Here is a 14,939-nt window from a genome sequence, read left to right as displayed (position 1 = left end):
TTGGTATATGTCACTAAATTATTTTACTTCCTACTGAATCAGTAAAAGGTTAAATTCAATTGTATATTTTTTATACTACTGCAAAATACATCAGGAGAAAAGACATTGTTTCAGTTTATATGAAGGTGAATCAAAAAGTAAGCCCAACTTTTAAAGACATATAATGAACATGACAAGTTTCAATACATTTTGAAGGAGAGAGCAAAGATTTTTAATGAAAAGATCAAAGAACAAGCTGTGAATGAATTTCTGACAATTGAAAATGATCAGTTAGAAGACTGAAGAATACAAAAGAAGACAGAAATAGTGTTAATCTCTAGCAAAGTGATGTAAGTGTCAGAACTGAGTAAAGAATCAAATTCTTAAAAATGCACTAAACTGCATCTTCTGCATAGCCCTGATCTTGCACCTTCAAATCACCACCGTTTCCATGCCCTGAAAGATAATATTTGTGAATGAAGATTTTAGTCGATGACAAAACTATTTAATGAAAGTGTAGATTTTGGAAACAGGATAAAATTTGCCCTTATTTTTAGATTAGCCATTTAAATGTAAGGAAACAATGTGATAAATGGTACCTATTATTCAATTCAAACTTTTTTTGCATGTATTTTTGTGTGCAAGGCACTGAGGTTAATACAAAGATAACTAGCAAACTATTGCTTCCCTAAAGGAGCTTACAATGAAGCGGGATGGGGGAGAGTACACAGATCAATACAAAATTGCATGTAAAATGATTAAAGATATAAAGTGCTATAAGAGTCTATATTTACTTTATTAATAATTTTAGGAAAATGTCAATTTAGTTTATTATAATGTAAAAGGGGAAAAATTCTTAATGTGATTCTTGTAACTGCCCATGTTAATGAAAAACAGCTTTTTTCAGGCAGTACCTAGTTATGTATAATCTTTGTCCATTCATGGAAAGTGTCAACATATGAAGTTTCGATTCATCTAAGACAACTATACCTTTCACCCACAAATTTAAATGTCAATTTTTAATTGGATCCATTGAAATACACTTCTAATATCAAACAGAGAGGTTAGGTAGATATCAAAGCACTGATATCTCTTCTAACTAGAACATACTTTTATAACAACATCTTCTTCAACATTTTCACTTAAATATTCAAAAGGAAATAATTCCATAAACAATGAACAGCTGTTTCTTAATAACAAATAACAGATCAGCTTCTGTGGCTAAGAAGGGTGGAAACTGTTTTCCATTCTCCAACCTTAAACTTAAAATCTAAGCTCACGACCACCGTGTGTCCCTAATGACTGAAAAGTGATGGATACGTCAATGTTCATTTTAAATAAGCCAGTGACAACTGCTATTCTTAGATATTATATTATACATGCCTAATAATATTCTTTAAAAGTTTCTTAAGAAGAAATGATTTATGTGGTAATGTTAGAGTTACTCATTTCTTCCTTAAGTTCGTTCTTTTCCTTCTCTCAATGAAGAAAGAAAGAGAGGGAAGGAGAAGGAGGAAGGAAGGAAGGAAGGAAGGAAGGAAGGAAGGAAGGAAGGAAGGAAGGAAAGAAAAAAGAGAGAGAGAGAGAGAGAGAGAGAGAGAAGGAAGGAAAGAACTCATTGAGGTTTACAGTAATCTTATCAACCACCTCTATAAAAACTTGAAATATCATATTTTTCTAAATATTCTTAGCAATTTTTCTTCTTCATAAAAGCTTAAAATATTTCATGTTTAAATTGAGTGAGAATTATACTCATCTCAAACCTAGTATAAAATAAGAAATATTGCATTAAGATAACTAAAATTAAATACTTAATTAAAATATTAAAAATTAATTTTGGAATGCCAGGCTTTGTGATACTATTAAATATTTAGACATAATAATATAACCTGAAATTTCAAAACACAATATAGTAGCGCATTTCTAAGACACAAGTAGATTTAGAAAAACTTACATTTTTACTTTTGTGCTTTAAATGGTATCTTGTTCATTAAAATAACTTGAATATTTAAATGGCATAATTTAATTTTAGTGTATATGTTTTACCTGCAGTTCCAATTCTGAAGCACAAAATTCACAGTATCAAAGATATACCATTTCCCTCCTAAAATTTTGGTTCTGGTAGAGAAATATAAATAGTGCTTAGAAACCTCATTTTTGCAACTAACACAGTTTCTCAGCTTACCTGGTGCTAGTCCAGCAGCAGCAGGACTTCCCACAGATGGGTGAGAAAACAAGGCTTGAGAGAAGGCAGACATATTTGACTGGGACAGGTTACTCAGCCTGGAGGTTGATCCTCCTTTAGGAATAAACTCACTTGCAGTAGGATTTGGTGTCTATTTAAAAATCAAATATAATGAGTTAATACTCATGCTTATTAACAACAAACATCTGTAACAAATAAGCATTATTCCAAAGTTTTAGAGATGTTTTACTTTAACTTACTAGTAAATAAGTTTTAACAACTTGTTTCATGAACTATTAAACAATTATTTTAGTCATCGGAGGATTTTAATAATTTTATTTGCAGGACTTAAAGCTCAATGACAAACACACATACTTTTTCCTTTACAGTGAAACAAGCATGATTACCAAACCCTACTAATGTATTTCAGAGAAGTAGGCAGTTGAAACTACCTCAAAATTGAACAAGTTTCAAGTTTATGCCATTAAGAGTCAATCTGTACTATATACTAGTACAGCATAACTTCCTCTCTTCTTTTTGTTTCCAAAAGATTATGGTGACAATATGTATACAATGAAGGCCAAGATATTTTAAAACCAAGCACATGGAATGAGTGATGACCCTGGATAAAGAAAAAGCAAACTGAAAACACTCCTTTACCAAAAATGCAAATTACAATAACATTTAGTATCCCTTTAATATAAGGTTCAATAAAAATATAAAGTACTATAACTATTTATAGAATTAATAAATATAATACCAGTTGGCCTTTAGTAAAACAAAATTACATATGTGGAGGTAAGAAAATTTTAAAAGATGCTAAAAAGTCAAGTTATATGAATCTTTTGCCCACACTGAGACAAATGTATATACCCTTTTACCTTTTTCTACTTTAAGACATACATTTTAAATTGTAACCACCTATTAAGCATGAAATATTTGACCAATCTGCACAGTCCATCATAGGATCATGGACTAAATAAATCTTTTTTCAGTTGATAAGAAGTACCATTCATAATATTTGCTTAATACATATTAAAAAATATACTGCAAAATTGAATGCCATAAAATTCAGAATAATGTAAGTGTTAAATGATTCATCTTAAACTGATACTCAATAAAAAATAACTTTAACAAAGGTATAATGTGACCAGCAAAATGTGGCATATAGTTTATGTGAGGCAGGTTAACTAGGTAAAGTAAATCATGAGGTTAACCATTAAATGATAAATTATTTTAAAACTCAAGGAATTTTTAAAGACCATAATATAAAAAACATTTATTGCAAGGAAGCTAGAACAGAATAAAGAATTAATAAGAAATATAACAACAAAAACTTGTCACATTAAATACAAAGAAAGCACATGGCATATTAAGAGGACAGAACTATGAGACAATAAACTATCCTAACATTAAATTATATGTGGTTGAGGTTAAAAAAGACATACATGGAGAAGGTCCAACTGGACTTAGTTTGTATATTTAGGAAGTCCATGTTGAAGCTGATTATATTTCTTGAGTCATGTAAGTCACGTAAAACTGGAGGGGGAGGGAAGGTCAACTAACTTGTGTAAAACAGACAACTTATATCCCACTCCATTAGTCACACAGGAATTTCAGACAATTACTAGGTAGTTACTTAGTAAAGGCAGTGAGGGGTAGGACAGCATTTTCTTTATTAAGATCTCTTACTGTGAGACAATATATACCTCAAGTCTCTAGAGTCCAGTATAAGCTGGAGCACTTTTTGATGCAGAATTACTCAACAATCAGGAAAATAGACTACAAACAAGACCTACAAGAACTTCATGGTGAAATTGGGATACATAAGAAAATGCAAAGAGTTATGACATTCTAACTTAAGGAAAACACTCAAAACAATGAAGAATCACATCTTCCATCAAAATGGTATAAATGAATCATTTGGGGGAGAGAGGATACTAGAAATGAGAGCAGCAAGAACAAATTCACATTGACAGAATCACTCAAAAGTTTACTTTCTTTGCACTTTCTCTACAACAGGCCTATAGAAGTAGCAGCACAAGTAGTATTAGACCCACGTCACAGACGAGGAGAAACTAAGGCTCAGAAAAAGCTAAGTGGCTTCCACATGGCCACAGAAGTAACAGACATTAATATTCAAACTCAGCTAACTTCATGTTCAGGACTCACTACTTCCACTGTACTACACTGTCTCTGTTCTACAAGTTGAAAGAATTTATTCACGGTTTTGTATACAGGTAATCTCTTTCCTGTGAGACAGATATTGTCATGTTTGCATTTTTATTTTCACACTGCAATTGTATTGAACAAAAAGCATATAATCTTTGCCTTTGCAAAAGTGAGAATAATAATCTGGCTTGGTTTACTCCTTGAGACTACATTGGGAACAAGAAAGGAACTGTGAAATTCATTCCAACCAAATTTCCAAATTGGGAAACAAAATTCATCCTAACAAACTCTGCAGGACTTCCAAAGCTGTTTAATACGATATTTACTAAGGGCCCACAATTTACGATCATATTGAGTAAAATTTATCAAATAGCTATATGTAAAAGTTAATGAGCAACAGTTTGTCTCTGTGCTTGAGAAGTTTATACTCTACCAGATACATTTAGACAAAAAAGTAAATTTAATAATATGAGGAAGAAAAGGCTATTAACAATGAGGAGAATCAAGAAAAGCCTCTGTTGGAAGATGCCCCTTGAGAAGAGCCTTAAAAAATTTAAGGATTTGAAGAGGCAAAAGAGAAAAGGGAATGCATTCCAGGCATAGGAGACAAACTATGCCAAGGCATGGAGGTTGGAGAGGGCATATCCAAATTCAGCAACAGCAAATAGGGCAGTTTGGCTAGGATGCAGAAAGCATTCAAAGGAGTAACATGCAACATGCCTGGAAAAGTGGACTGCAGCAAGATTGTGAAAGGCTTTAAATACCAAATGAATAATTTTCTTGTTTGAATGCTAAAACTAATAGTGAACCATAGAAAATTCTTGATTAAGGGAGTGATACAATCAGACCCATGCTTTAGGAAGATTACTTTGGCAGCTTTAGGGAAAAAGCATTGGAAGCAAGTGAACCAATTATGTTAAGGCAAAAGTTCATGCGACAAATTTTAAGGATCTGAATTAGAGTGGTGGTTATGAGAGCAGAAAGTAGAATGCAGGAAACATTAGATCAAGGGTTATTTTATGTTTTCTTTTTATATACAAAGCATCTAGGACAGAAATTTGTACATAAGAGATACTTCAAATGCTCATCAGACTGGATTACATGGAGATAAGGGGATGGATGTGGGAAGCATTGTATAACCTAGAACTGACAAGAATGAAAAGACTGGAATTGGGGAGAGGGAGCCATGGGTAAGTGAAAAGTCAAGAACAACTCTTGACTTGGAAGACGAGAGTACCCTCAACAGAAATAGTGAAGTTTAGAGGGGTAAATTTTTTTTTCTTTTTTGGAGGGGTATAGAGGAATAGAATAATGAGTTTCATTTTGGACACACTGACTTGGAGATGCCTGAAGGGCAGACAGTTGGTGCTGCTGCGATGTCTTCGCCTCTGAAATTACCTTCAACCTCCTCTGTAGATATCTTGCATGTACTTACTTACATGTTATCTCCCTCATTAGAATGTGATTTCCTTGAGGACTTGTTTTTGCTTTTACTTGTATCCCCGTTGCCCAGCACACAATAGGTCAGTCATCAGCTGTCCCATGCCCTATCTCTCGGCAAGCAGAGACTGTCTTTTACCTTTCTTTGCCTCCCTGGTGCTTAGAACAGGGCCTGGGAAATAGTAGGTGCTTAATAAATGTTATCTGATAAATATTTGACTAAATGTAAGGAAAGAGGTTAAGGTTGGATACACAAATTTAGTAGTCATCTGTACTGAAACTGCTCTGTGCAAACTGACGAGATCACCAAATGAAAGTGCAGAGGGTCAAGTACAAAGTTTTGTGGGAAGAGAACAGAAGAGAATCTGAGGGCCTTAGACAAAGATGAAGAAGGACCTTCATCCCAGGCATTGAAAGTAACTTCTCTGAATACCTGAAAAGGGGGTGGAGTGGAGGTAAGGTAGAATGATGGCAAGTTTATGGAACATCTGGTTCCAGGTTGACTAAAACAAAGTGTGTGAAAGAAAGTAATACAAAGTCTGCAAAGACAATGCAATAAGTTTAAGAAGAACCCAAAATGCCAGGATTAAATGTCTGTATCTGATCAATAAGAAGGTCCTAAAAGTCTTGATCAAGGGAGTTTCACAGCTGGCAATTTTGTTAAACATGGATAAGAAGAGACAGCCTGGAAGGAAAGAGGCATATTAAGAGGCTAACCAGTAAAGGGATGATGAGGGCCCAAACTACAACGGTGACTATACAATTAGAGAGAAGGAAATGGAAGAAAGGCATCTTATGAAGACAGAAAGGAAATTAACAAGGCTTGGCAAGCGACTGATATGAGGGTGAAAGAGAGGAAAAAGTCATGGATAACTCAAAGGTTATGAACAGAAAGGAAAATGATAGCGCTCTTAAAGACAGTGAAGTTCTGAGGTGATGAGGGTGATTGTATGTGGCAAGAAATGATTAAATGTAGAACCTCAGTTTATGGGACATTAGGTTTGGATACACAATTCTGGGAGTCACTGGTGACCTTTGAGACAAGTTTCACTAGAGTGGTGGGGATGGAAATCAGACTATAGGTGCATGACAGAAGCATCACTTCTCAATAGGCTTAATATATAAGAAGTCTGGGGGGAGACTTGGTCATAAGAAAACTTTCCCCTCCACTTTCGCTAAACACATGGGAAATAGAAGAATAATTGAAAATGCATTAAAGGAAATCACTGGAGAGATGTTGGAGGCAATAGGATCAAGGTTATAGATGAAAGGGTTAGCCTTAAAAAGAACAGGGTCACCTCCTTTTCTGAGAAAGGTAAAAAGCAAGATGAAGTTTCTTATTAAACATTTTGTTTTATAGAGTAGAACTACAGTGAACTTGAATCACTGTTATTCTTAAATACTGCAGGTCCTTATCATCTCTCCTCTAAATTAAAGCATCAGCCCTTCTAATTTGTTCTCCTTGCCTCAAGTCTCCCACAATTCCAGTTCATTCTATACAACACAGCAAAGTAATTTGAATGTTACTCTCATTCAATTTTGGTGGCTCCCTATTGTCTCTAGGATCAAATTTAAACTGTAGCTTTTAAAGCCCTTCAAATCTTTTCCCAATCTACTTTTCCAATCTCATTAAACATACTACTACCTCCTGTGATTGAGCCAGATTGGCTCAATGAGAGCAGAATACTTAAATCTTCTATCTCTGTGCCTTTTCACTCGCCATCAGGGAGTTATTTTCCTGGGTAATGTTTTTTATCTCTTGTTCCAAGCTGTATTTCTCTCTTCATGTTTCTTCCCCAACTCTTATTTTTTAAAAATCATGTTCGCCTGGTTTTTAAACCCTTGCTTTATCTCGTCAAGGAATTCTGACTGGACTTGTGTCCAAGATACACTTTTTTCTTTCTGGTTTTGCTTGGAAATGTTTTCAAGCCATTCTCTTCTCCTGGGATAGTGTTTTGAGCTTCCCTGTTGTTATAATAGCTCTTTATGGGGGCATTTTTTCTTGTTTGCTCATTTTACTTCTTGACTTTGGACCTGATGCTAGAATTGGGATCTGCACACTTTTGAAGGGAACACTGAGGTTAGCCATACGTTGTCTTGTGTCCTGCTGCTTTCACAGCTCAGACTGGGGACCTGCAAGCTTTCAGTAGTCCCAAAGTGGTCTGATACAGGGAAAAGTCTGATCACTGCCCTCGTGGTCTGAGCTCTGCAAGTTCCTGACCCAGGTTTGGGTCTGTCAGTTTGTCCCTGGTTGAAAGTTTAGTAGACTACTGGGCACAGTTCACTAAGAAGCTCAATGAGTTCAAAGTAAGTGTATTTCCTGCCCTGATTGTTCCCCTGAAGGATTCAGCCTGTGCTGGAGGCTAGAACTGAGTCACTACTCTCTTCCTGAGATCAGAGCCGCACAATCACTGTTTGCTTCTGAACTTGCTCCTTGCTCAGTACACAGCTAGGGCCCAGGATTGCCAGTAACAACTGCTACTCTCCACCACCTTGAAGTGCAATCACCTCCTCCTTAGCCCGCCCTGGATCTGTGATCTGGAAGTGGCCAGTGGGCAACTTAGCAACCAGATGTCACCCATTCTTGTGCCCCATGCTACAGGTGTCACTCATTCTTGTACCCCATGCTACAGATGTCACCTATTCTTGTGCCCACGCTAGTTCAGCTATCTCCTGGGATCTTTTCCTGCCTTTGATGTCCAGTTTGGTTCCTGAGCCACAGAACACTCTGAACACAGTTTGCTCCTAGCCAGAAACAATGCCCAATGTTGGCAGACCTCTCCACCTGTATCTCTAAGATGCCCTGGGCTAAAAAAAAAAAAACAAAGCAAACTGTGACTTTTTCTTGATTTTACTGATCAGAATTTGGTCTACTCTATTTTCTAAATTTTGTGGAGAGAATATGCCAGGGGATGTAATTCTTTCTTGACTATGCCTTAGTTTCCTTCTCCGGATTTTCATGACACTATTTTCTCCTAGTTCTCTTCTTATTCTCCTGAGATCTTGCAATTTCTATCTCTACAATATCTCTTACATTTATCCCTTCCCCTCCCCGCACAGAGCCACCACTCTAGTTCAGGCCCTCATTTTCTCTCATCTGTAATATTGTGACAGCATCCTGTTTGGTCTCTCTCCTTCAAGTATCTCTCCATTCCAATCTATTCTCCAAATAGCTGCCAAAGTGGTTTTCCTAAGGTGCACGTCTGATCATGCTATCCCACTCGTACTCAAATTCTAATGGCTCTCTATCACCTCTAGGAATCCAACCATACAGGCCTAGCCTAAGGGCTGTTGCACACCCCCAACACTTCAATCTCTGTCTAGGCACTATATGTCCTCTGTGTCTAGAATTCACTCCCTTCTTATCTCCTCCTTTTGGAATCTCTGGCTTCCTTCAAGATTCAGCTCAAATGCCATTTTCTACATGAAGACTAGTATCCTCAGCTGCTAGCACATCTATCCCACCCACCTACTCAAAAAAGTCTATTTTGATATCTGTGTGTTTTTATGTATACATGTTGTCTCCTATATTAGAACATAAGCTCATTCAGGGCAGAAACTATTTCTTTTTTTACAGACTGAAAGATAAGATTGTCTTCATGGGCTAGTATTTTGTGCAGTGGCCTGATACAGTGTAGTAAGCATCTAATAAATGCTTGTTAATTGGCAGAAACTAGAGCAAAGTAATTGATGCACAATATTTTTTTAAAAAAAATCTGTTGTGCCTAAATGAAAAAGCACTGTTACTATGGCTAAGACAAACTTGTAAAGAGTTATACTAAACACACACACACACACACACACACACACACACACCCCTGCGTGCACCCAGCAACACTGTAATAAGTACCTAATGCAAAAGGATTATATTTGTATTACCCAATCTGAAAAAAGACAACTATTGTAAGTTATCAATAAATATTACTTGAAATTTGAATGGAAAAGGACAGTTAAAAATGACAAAGAAATAGTAAAGTGCTGAAAATATACCTTCATACAAAGTGACAAGAAGATTAAAAGAAAAACCCTGAAAATGCTAAATTGATGAATGTAAAGCATACTTAAACCCTAAAAGATTCTCTTTATCAGGTGAACTTTTAATTGCTTCAGGGCCACTTTTTTAAAGAACCTGAGAAGATCAAGTCATACAATGGTTGATGTCTTGCATTCCATGGGGAAAAAAATTGCATGGAGAGTAGAAGGGCAAGACAATTACAGAATTCCAAGATGCTTCAGCTATACCCTACAATATGGTCTACTATATATAATCTTTCACAATTGCCTTGATTCCAATGTCACCATGACACATTTTAAATCTTTGTATAAAATAAACTGACTTAATATTTTAAGACTTTTCTCAGTAGTAACACTAGAAGGACCAGAATTTAAGACTACCTCAAAGGACTAAGCTGTGTCAACCAACACAATGCATTTTTTTTAAAAATCCCTATGGGCAAGAATAGAATGAAAATTTTTATTTCAAAGTAAAATTATCATGAAATTTTTACATCAAATGATGTGTCTAGTCCTTCAAATATTAACATCATTCTCATAGAAACAAATGGAGTTCCAGTTCATTTCTTTCCCTATACAACAGTTATGCAAATCAATACATTCACAGCATCACATTTACAGTATTTCATATTTTTTTTTGCCTCCTACTATGCCTTCTTTTACCTGCTGATAATGATTAACCAAAATTTTTTTCCCATGAAAATTTAACACTTTCCTGCCTAGTTACACTCAATCTCACCATAGAGGCCAAAGAAAAAAAATTAACATATCTAAATCACCTTGTACTTGTTATCTTCAAAACAAAGATGGTTTAAGATCATTCAGACAATTTACCATCATGAAATCATGATGTTCATGGTGATGTCAGAAGATATGAGTTTTCTTATTAAATGTTATTTTAAAGAGGCATATTATAATTCATTTTAAGTTGGAAACAATGGAAATAGTGGTAGGTTGGAGATAAAGAACCTGGACTCAAATTCTCTACTACTTAGTACCTATGTGACCTTGTATAAATAACTTCCTAGGCCTTATATGAAACATCTGTAAAAATTAGATAACTGGACTAGATGGTTTCTAAGGTTCCTTGCAGATCTAAATCAGTGAGCCTGAAATGGGTTATTTCTGCTGGCAAAATGACCTTGTTTATAGTTGAGGATGTTACTTTATAATAAATGTAACTATGTACTTACAATGGCATACTAATTTAGCTGTAGTCAAGTAAAATAATTAAATTCATTTACATTACAATAAATGTTCAACTTTTTACAGCTTTGAAAAAAATATAATATATCTTTGCTATAACTTTTTTATGATTGAATTCACAAGATTTTTGCACATACACGTTTAAATTCATCATGAAACTATACTTTTATCATATTGGATATTAAGCACATTTGTGATAAAAATTCCTTTTGAGTCCAGCCTTCACTAAAGCTCAAAAGTTTTCAATGGGGTTTAAATCAGGTAAGGTCCCAGGCCACTGAAACATGTTTAATGCCATCTCATCAATAAATTTCTTAAATTTTCATGATGTGTGGAATGTTGCAAGATTTTATTGTAGTATTACATCTCCAGAACAATTTTGCTTCTTGGTATATAAACATATTCATCATTCCCACAATAGGTATGGGAATCACAGGCCCACTGAAAAAAATTATCTATGTCTCCTAAACTTTCCTGTCTCATGACAAACATCTGAAAAGAGTTGTCTATACTCACTGGCTCCACTTCCTCACTCACTTCTCAACCCCTTGCAATTTGGCTTCAGATCTTATCACTAAAACTAAAAAATTACCCAACATTATCAGAATCTCATAATGCATACAGCCTAAGGACCATGGCAGATATCTTCAAGTGGTCTAATAGTGTTTCAAACAAATAAAGGACTGTGTAATAATCAAATTAATCCACCACCTTTAGCCCAAACTACTGCAATATCTAATTGGTTTGCCTGTCTCAAATCCTTACCTCTTCAATCAATCTTCCACATGGCTGGGAAAGTGACTTTCCTAATACAAAGGCTAACCATGTTTCTCCTTTACTCAATAGAATCCAGAGGTTCCCTATTACCTCTATATGCAAGTATAAATGCCACTATTTGGCACTGAAAGCACTCTACAACCTTGTCCAAACTACTTTCCAGATTTTTTATATAAATACTCAAACACAACATTCCATTTCTCATATCCATGACATGGAAGAGGCTATCCTCAAAACCTGGGAAGGCTTCCACTGGTTTACTTCTGCTCCTTTAAAAGCTCAGTTTCTTTCAAAGCTAAGTCCAAGCTCCAATTCTTACATAAGGCTTTTCTGGATGACCCCAAATTCTAATGCTGCCTTCCTAAGGTTACCAGGTACTTGGAAAAAAAAAAAAAACAGCTAGAGATACACATCTACATCTATAGATGAATTGTTTTCATTGTGTGTATTCAACACACATGGAAAATGTCTAGTAAATGCTTCTTGATAAAATGATAGATTAAAAAAAAGAGGATAACATTTATTACTTTGGTCTTGCTCCTTTATTTCCTTTTTTCCCACTTTATTGTTTTGCCCAGTGCAGAAAGCATGAACTCTACCCTTTCTCCCACTTCAATCCACATCCGAAAGGCAACAACAATTCATTTTTCTACAGTACTTGACAGCTTTCCAAGCCCTCTCCCCTTAATATAAGGTAGACACCACAAGTATCACCATTCCTATTTTATAAAAGAGGAAATGGGAGGGACAGAGAGGGTGAATAACTTGCATAACCTGTCACAGAAAAAAGAGACTTGAGCTTTTGTCCTAGTCAGTTTCTGGTCCAGGAAGAGGAGATGTTGGGTGACAGTAATGAGAAATTGGGTTCATTTCAAAGCAACTGTAATTCTTCTCTGTTCCTCTGAAAATAGCCTTAATGATAAAACAAAGAACTTTATCTTCTAGTTAGTATATACAAGTCAGTAGATCAAGGATAATGTCTCAATGTACAATAATACTAATACAATAGTACTAACACAAACATTTCATCTATGCCTGCTACATATTCATTCAATAACTTCAATTCATATATCCAACATTCTGAATTTTATCAAATGCTAAACCCATGATTTAATCTGAATGTCTCCTTCTTAAAATGGTCAGGGAACTTTCTGGAGATAACATGCCTATTAACAAAGAAGGTCTGAAACAAAATAGTGCCATACACCCTATCCAATCACAAAACTCAACTCATACTTAAGTTAGCATTTTATTTTCCCCAATATCCATGACCCATAGCAAACTGCGTGCAGTCTACCTAATTTGCAACTTGGATCAAGAGGCCTAACTGAATGAAAATTTTTAAATAGTCCAGTAAAAGGTGGTATAATATGAAATTTCCATATAGGCCAGATAAAGTAAAAATTCATCACCTATCTCCAAGGCATTCTCCTAATTACTGCAGCAATCTAGAAAGGTTGAGTACATGACCATTAAGGTCATTAAGTTAAGGTCTTGTATCTAGAAGAATTCAATTTGGTAGTCTGGAAGCTTGCAGCTTGGCAGTCATTCAGCTAGGAAAAGCTCCACAATCAAGAGCCAGAGAGACAGGATTCAAATCCCACCTCTGATACTTATTACTGGTGAGGCTGGGGGCAAGTCACGTAACCTGGAATTCAGGTTAACTGACCCACAAAATTAGGGATTTAGAAAAGTCACTGAAATCCCTTTTAAAGCTAGACTTTTGACCCTATGATTGGTAACACTGGACAAGCAATGTTCCAACCTCATTACAGAAGACTCTAAACAAGCTGGAGACTCTGTACAGGAAGTTCAAAGGACCCCTGAGTTGACAAGTTATCAAGGTACCTCCTCTTACCAGTTCTTGCCCATGACAAATAGTTTCTTAAAACATCCTATGAGGTTCCTAGAAACTGGGAGTTACTCGAACCATGATTAAACTTCAACAAGCAACTAAATGTTTAGATTAAATCTTATGATCTTCCCAAACTGGCCTGAGATGCCAGTATCTCAGAAAATCTCACATCAAACTAACATAAAAATTATAGCAAATGAAAATAAACACCTACCAAAAAGAAAGTCAGGATTTTCCCCCCCACTCCCTCCCTGGTGAATTATAATTGATGTTCCCTTTGGATGAAAACAATGACGAAGTCACAATGCTAGATCTCATACCAGATCAAATAGCATTTCTCATGTGATCCTCAAGTTCAAGATTATCATTCTCAAGATTATGAAAATCCTTTCCTACTTAAAAACAAAATCCACAACAATATGTCTCCTAAGAAGAACACTATGCCACCTGAATCTAAACGCAAAACTACTGAAAGCACAGGAGTCAACAATTGGTAATCTAAGCAAAAAATACAAAGGAAGGGAAAAATAAAGTTACTTGGATCAATACTACCACAATAGTTCAAACAGTGTCATATACTATTTCTTATGCAAGCCTAATAATTACAGACCTAACTGATAAAAAACAAAAGGTAAATTATCAATTATACTTAGGTTCAGAAAATTGATGCTAATGCCGTAACATCAAAAAGTCTTGAAGGGGTATTAACATTTACAGCTGTCTTTTACTCAAACATTTCAAAATTAGAGCAAGAGTTCATTATAAACTATAACTATTATATTAATACAAGAATCATTCATCTTTGGTGACCCAAATAGGTTCTAAAGTCCATAATAAAGGTTATAATCAATTAAGGATGAACTAGGGGGAGTTGGCCAGGGGCAGAGCCAAGATGGCGGCTGGAAAGCAGGGACTTGCTTAAGCTCTCTCCCAGGTCCCTCCAAACACCTATAAAAAATGTCTCTGAACAAATTCTAGAGCTGCAGAACCCACGAAATAACAGAGGGAAGCAGGGCTCCAGCCTAGGACACCCTGGATGGTCACTGGGAAGGATCTATTGCACGGAGCTGGGAGCAGAGCGGAGTAGAGCCCAGCATGGCCCGCACCAAGACCAACCAGACCTGGAGCCAGGCAGAACAGGTGGTAGGGCCCTGAATCATTGAGCTGTGGCAGTCACCAGACTTCTCAACCTACAAACGCCAAAGACAACAGAGCAGGTTAGTGGGAAAAACTGCTGGGAGAGAGTGAAAGGAGTTTGCAGCGGAGGTGGTGCAGCTCTGAGGCTGCTTCCAGAGCTACAGCTGCCATTAC

General features: G+C 35.9%; 1 protein-coding gene across 1 annotated transcript in view; it reads right to left on the bottom strand.

Annotated features, from left to right (window-relative positions):
• PAN3 (poly(A) specific ribonuclease subunit PAN3) overlaps positions 1 to 14,939 on the bottom strand; it is a 146,267-nt gene that overhangs the window by 76,795 nt on the left and 54,533 nt on the right. The window contains exon 6 of the mRNA XM_036744623.1: positions 2,165 to 2,315. Coding sequence (XP_036600518.1) covers positions 2,165 to 2,315 — 151 coding nt within the window. The remainder of the gene's footprint in view (positions 1 to 2,164; positions 2,316 to 14,939) is intronic.

The sequence above is a fragment of the Trichosurus vulpecula genome, chromosome 2 (genome assembly GCF_011100635.1).
Source record: "Trichosurus vulpecula isolate mTriVul1 chromosome 2, mTriVul1.pri, whole genome shotgun sequence".
In the NCBI taxonomy this organism is placed as follows: Eukaryota; Metazoa; Chordata; class Mammalia; order Diprotodontia; family Phalangeridae; genus Trichosurus; species Trichosurus vulpecula.
Note: the sequence above shows the minus strand (reverse complement) of the source record. Positions and strands in the feature narration are given on the sequence as shown.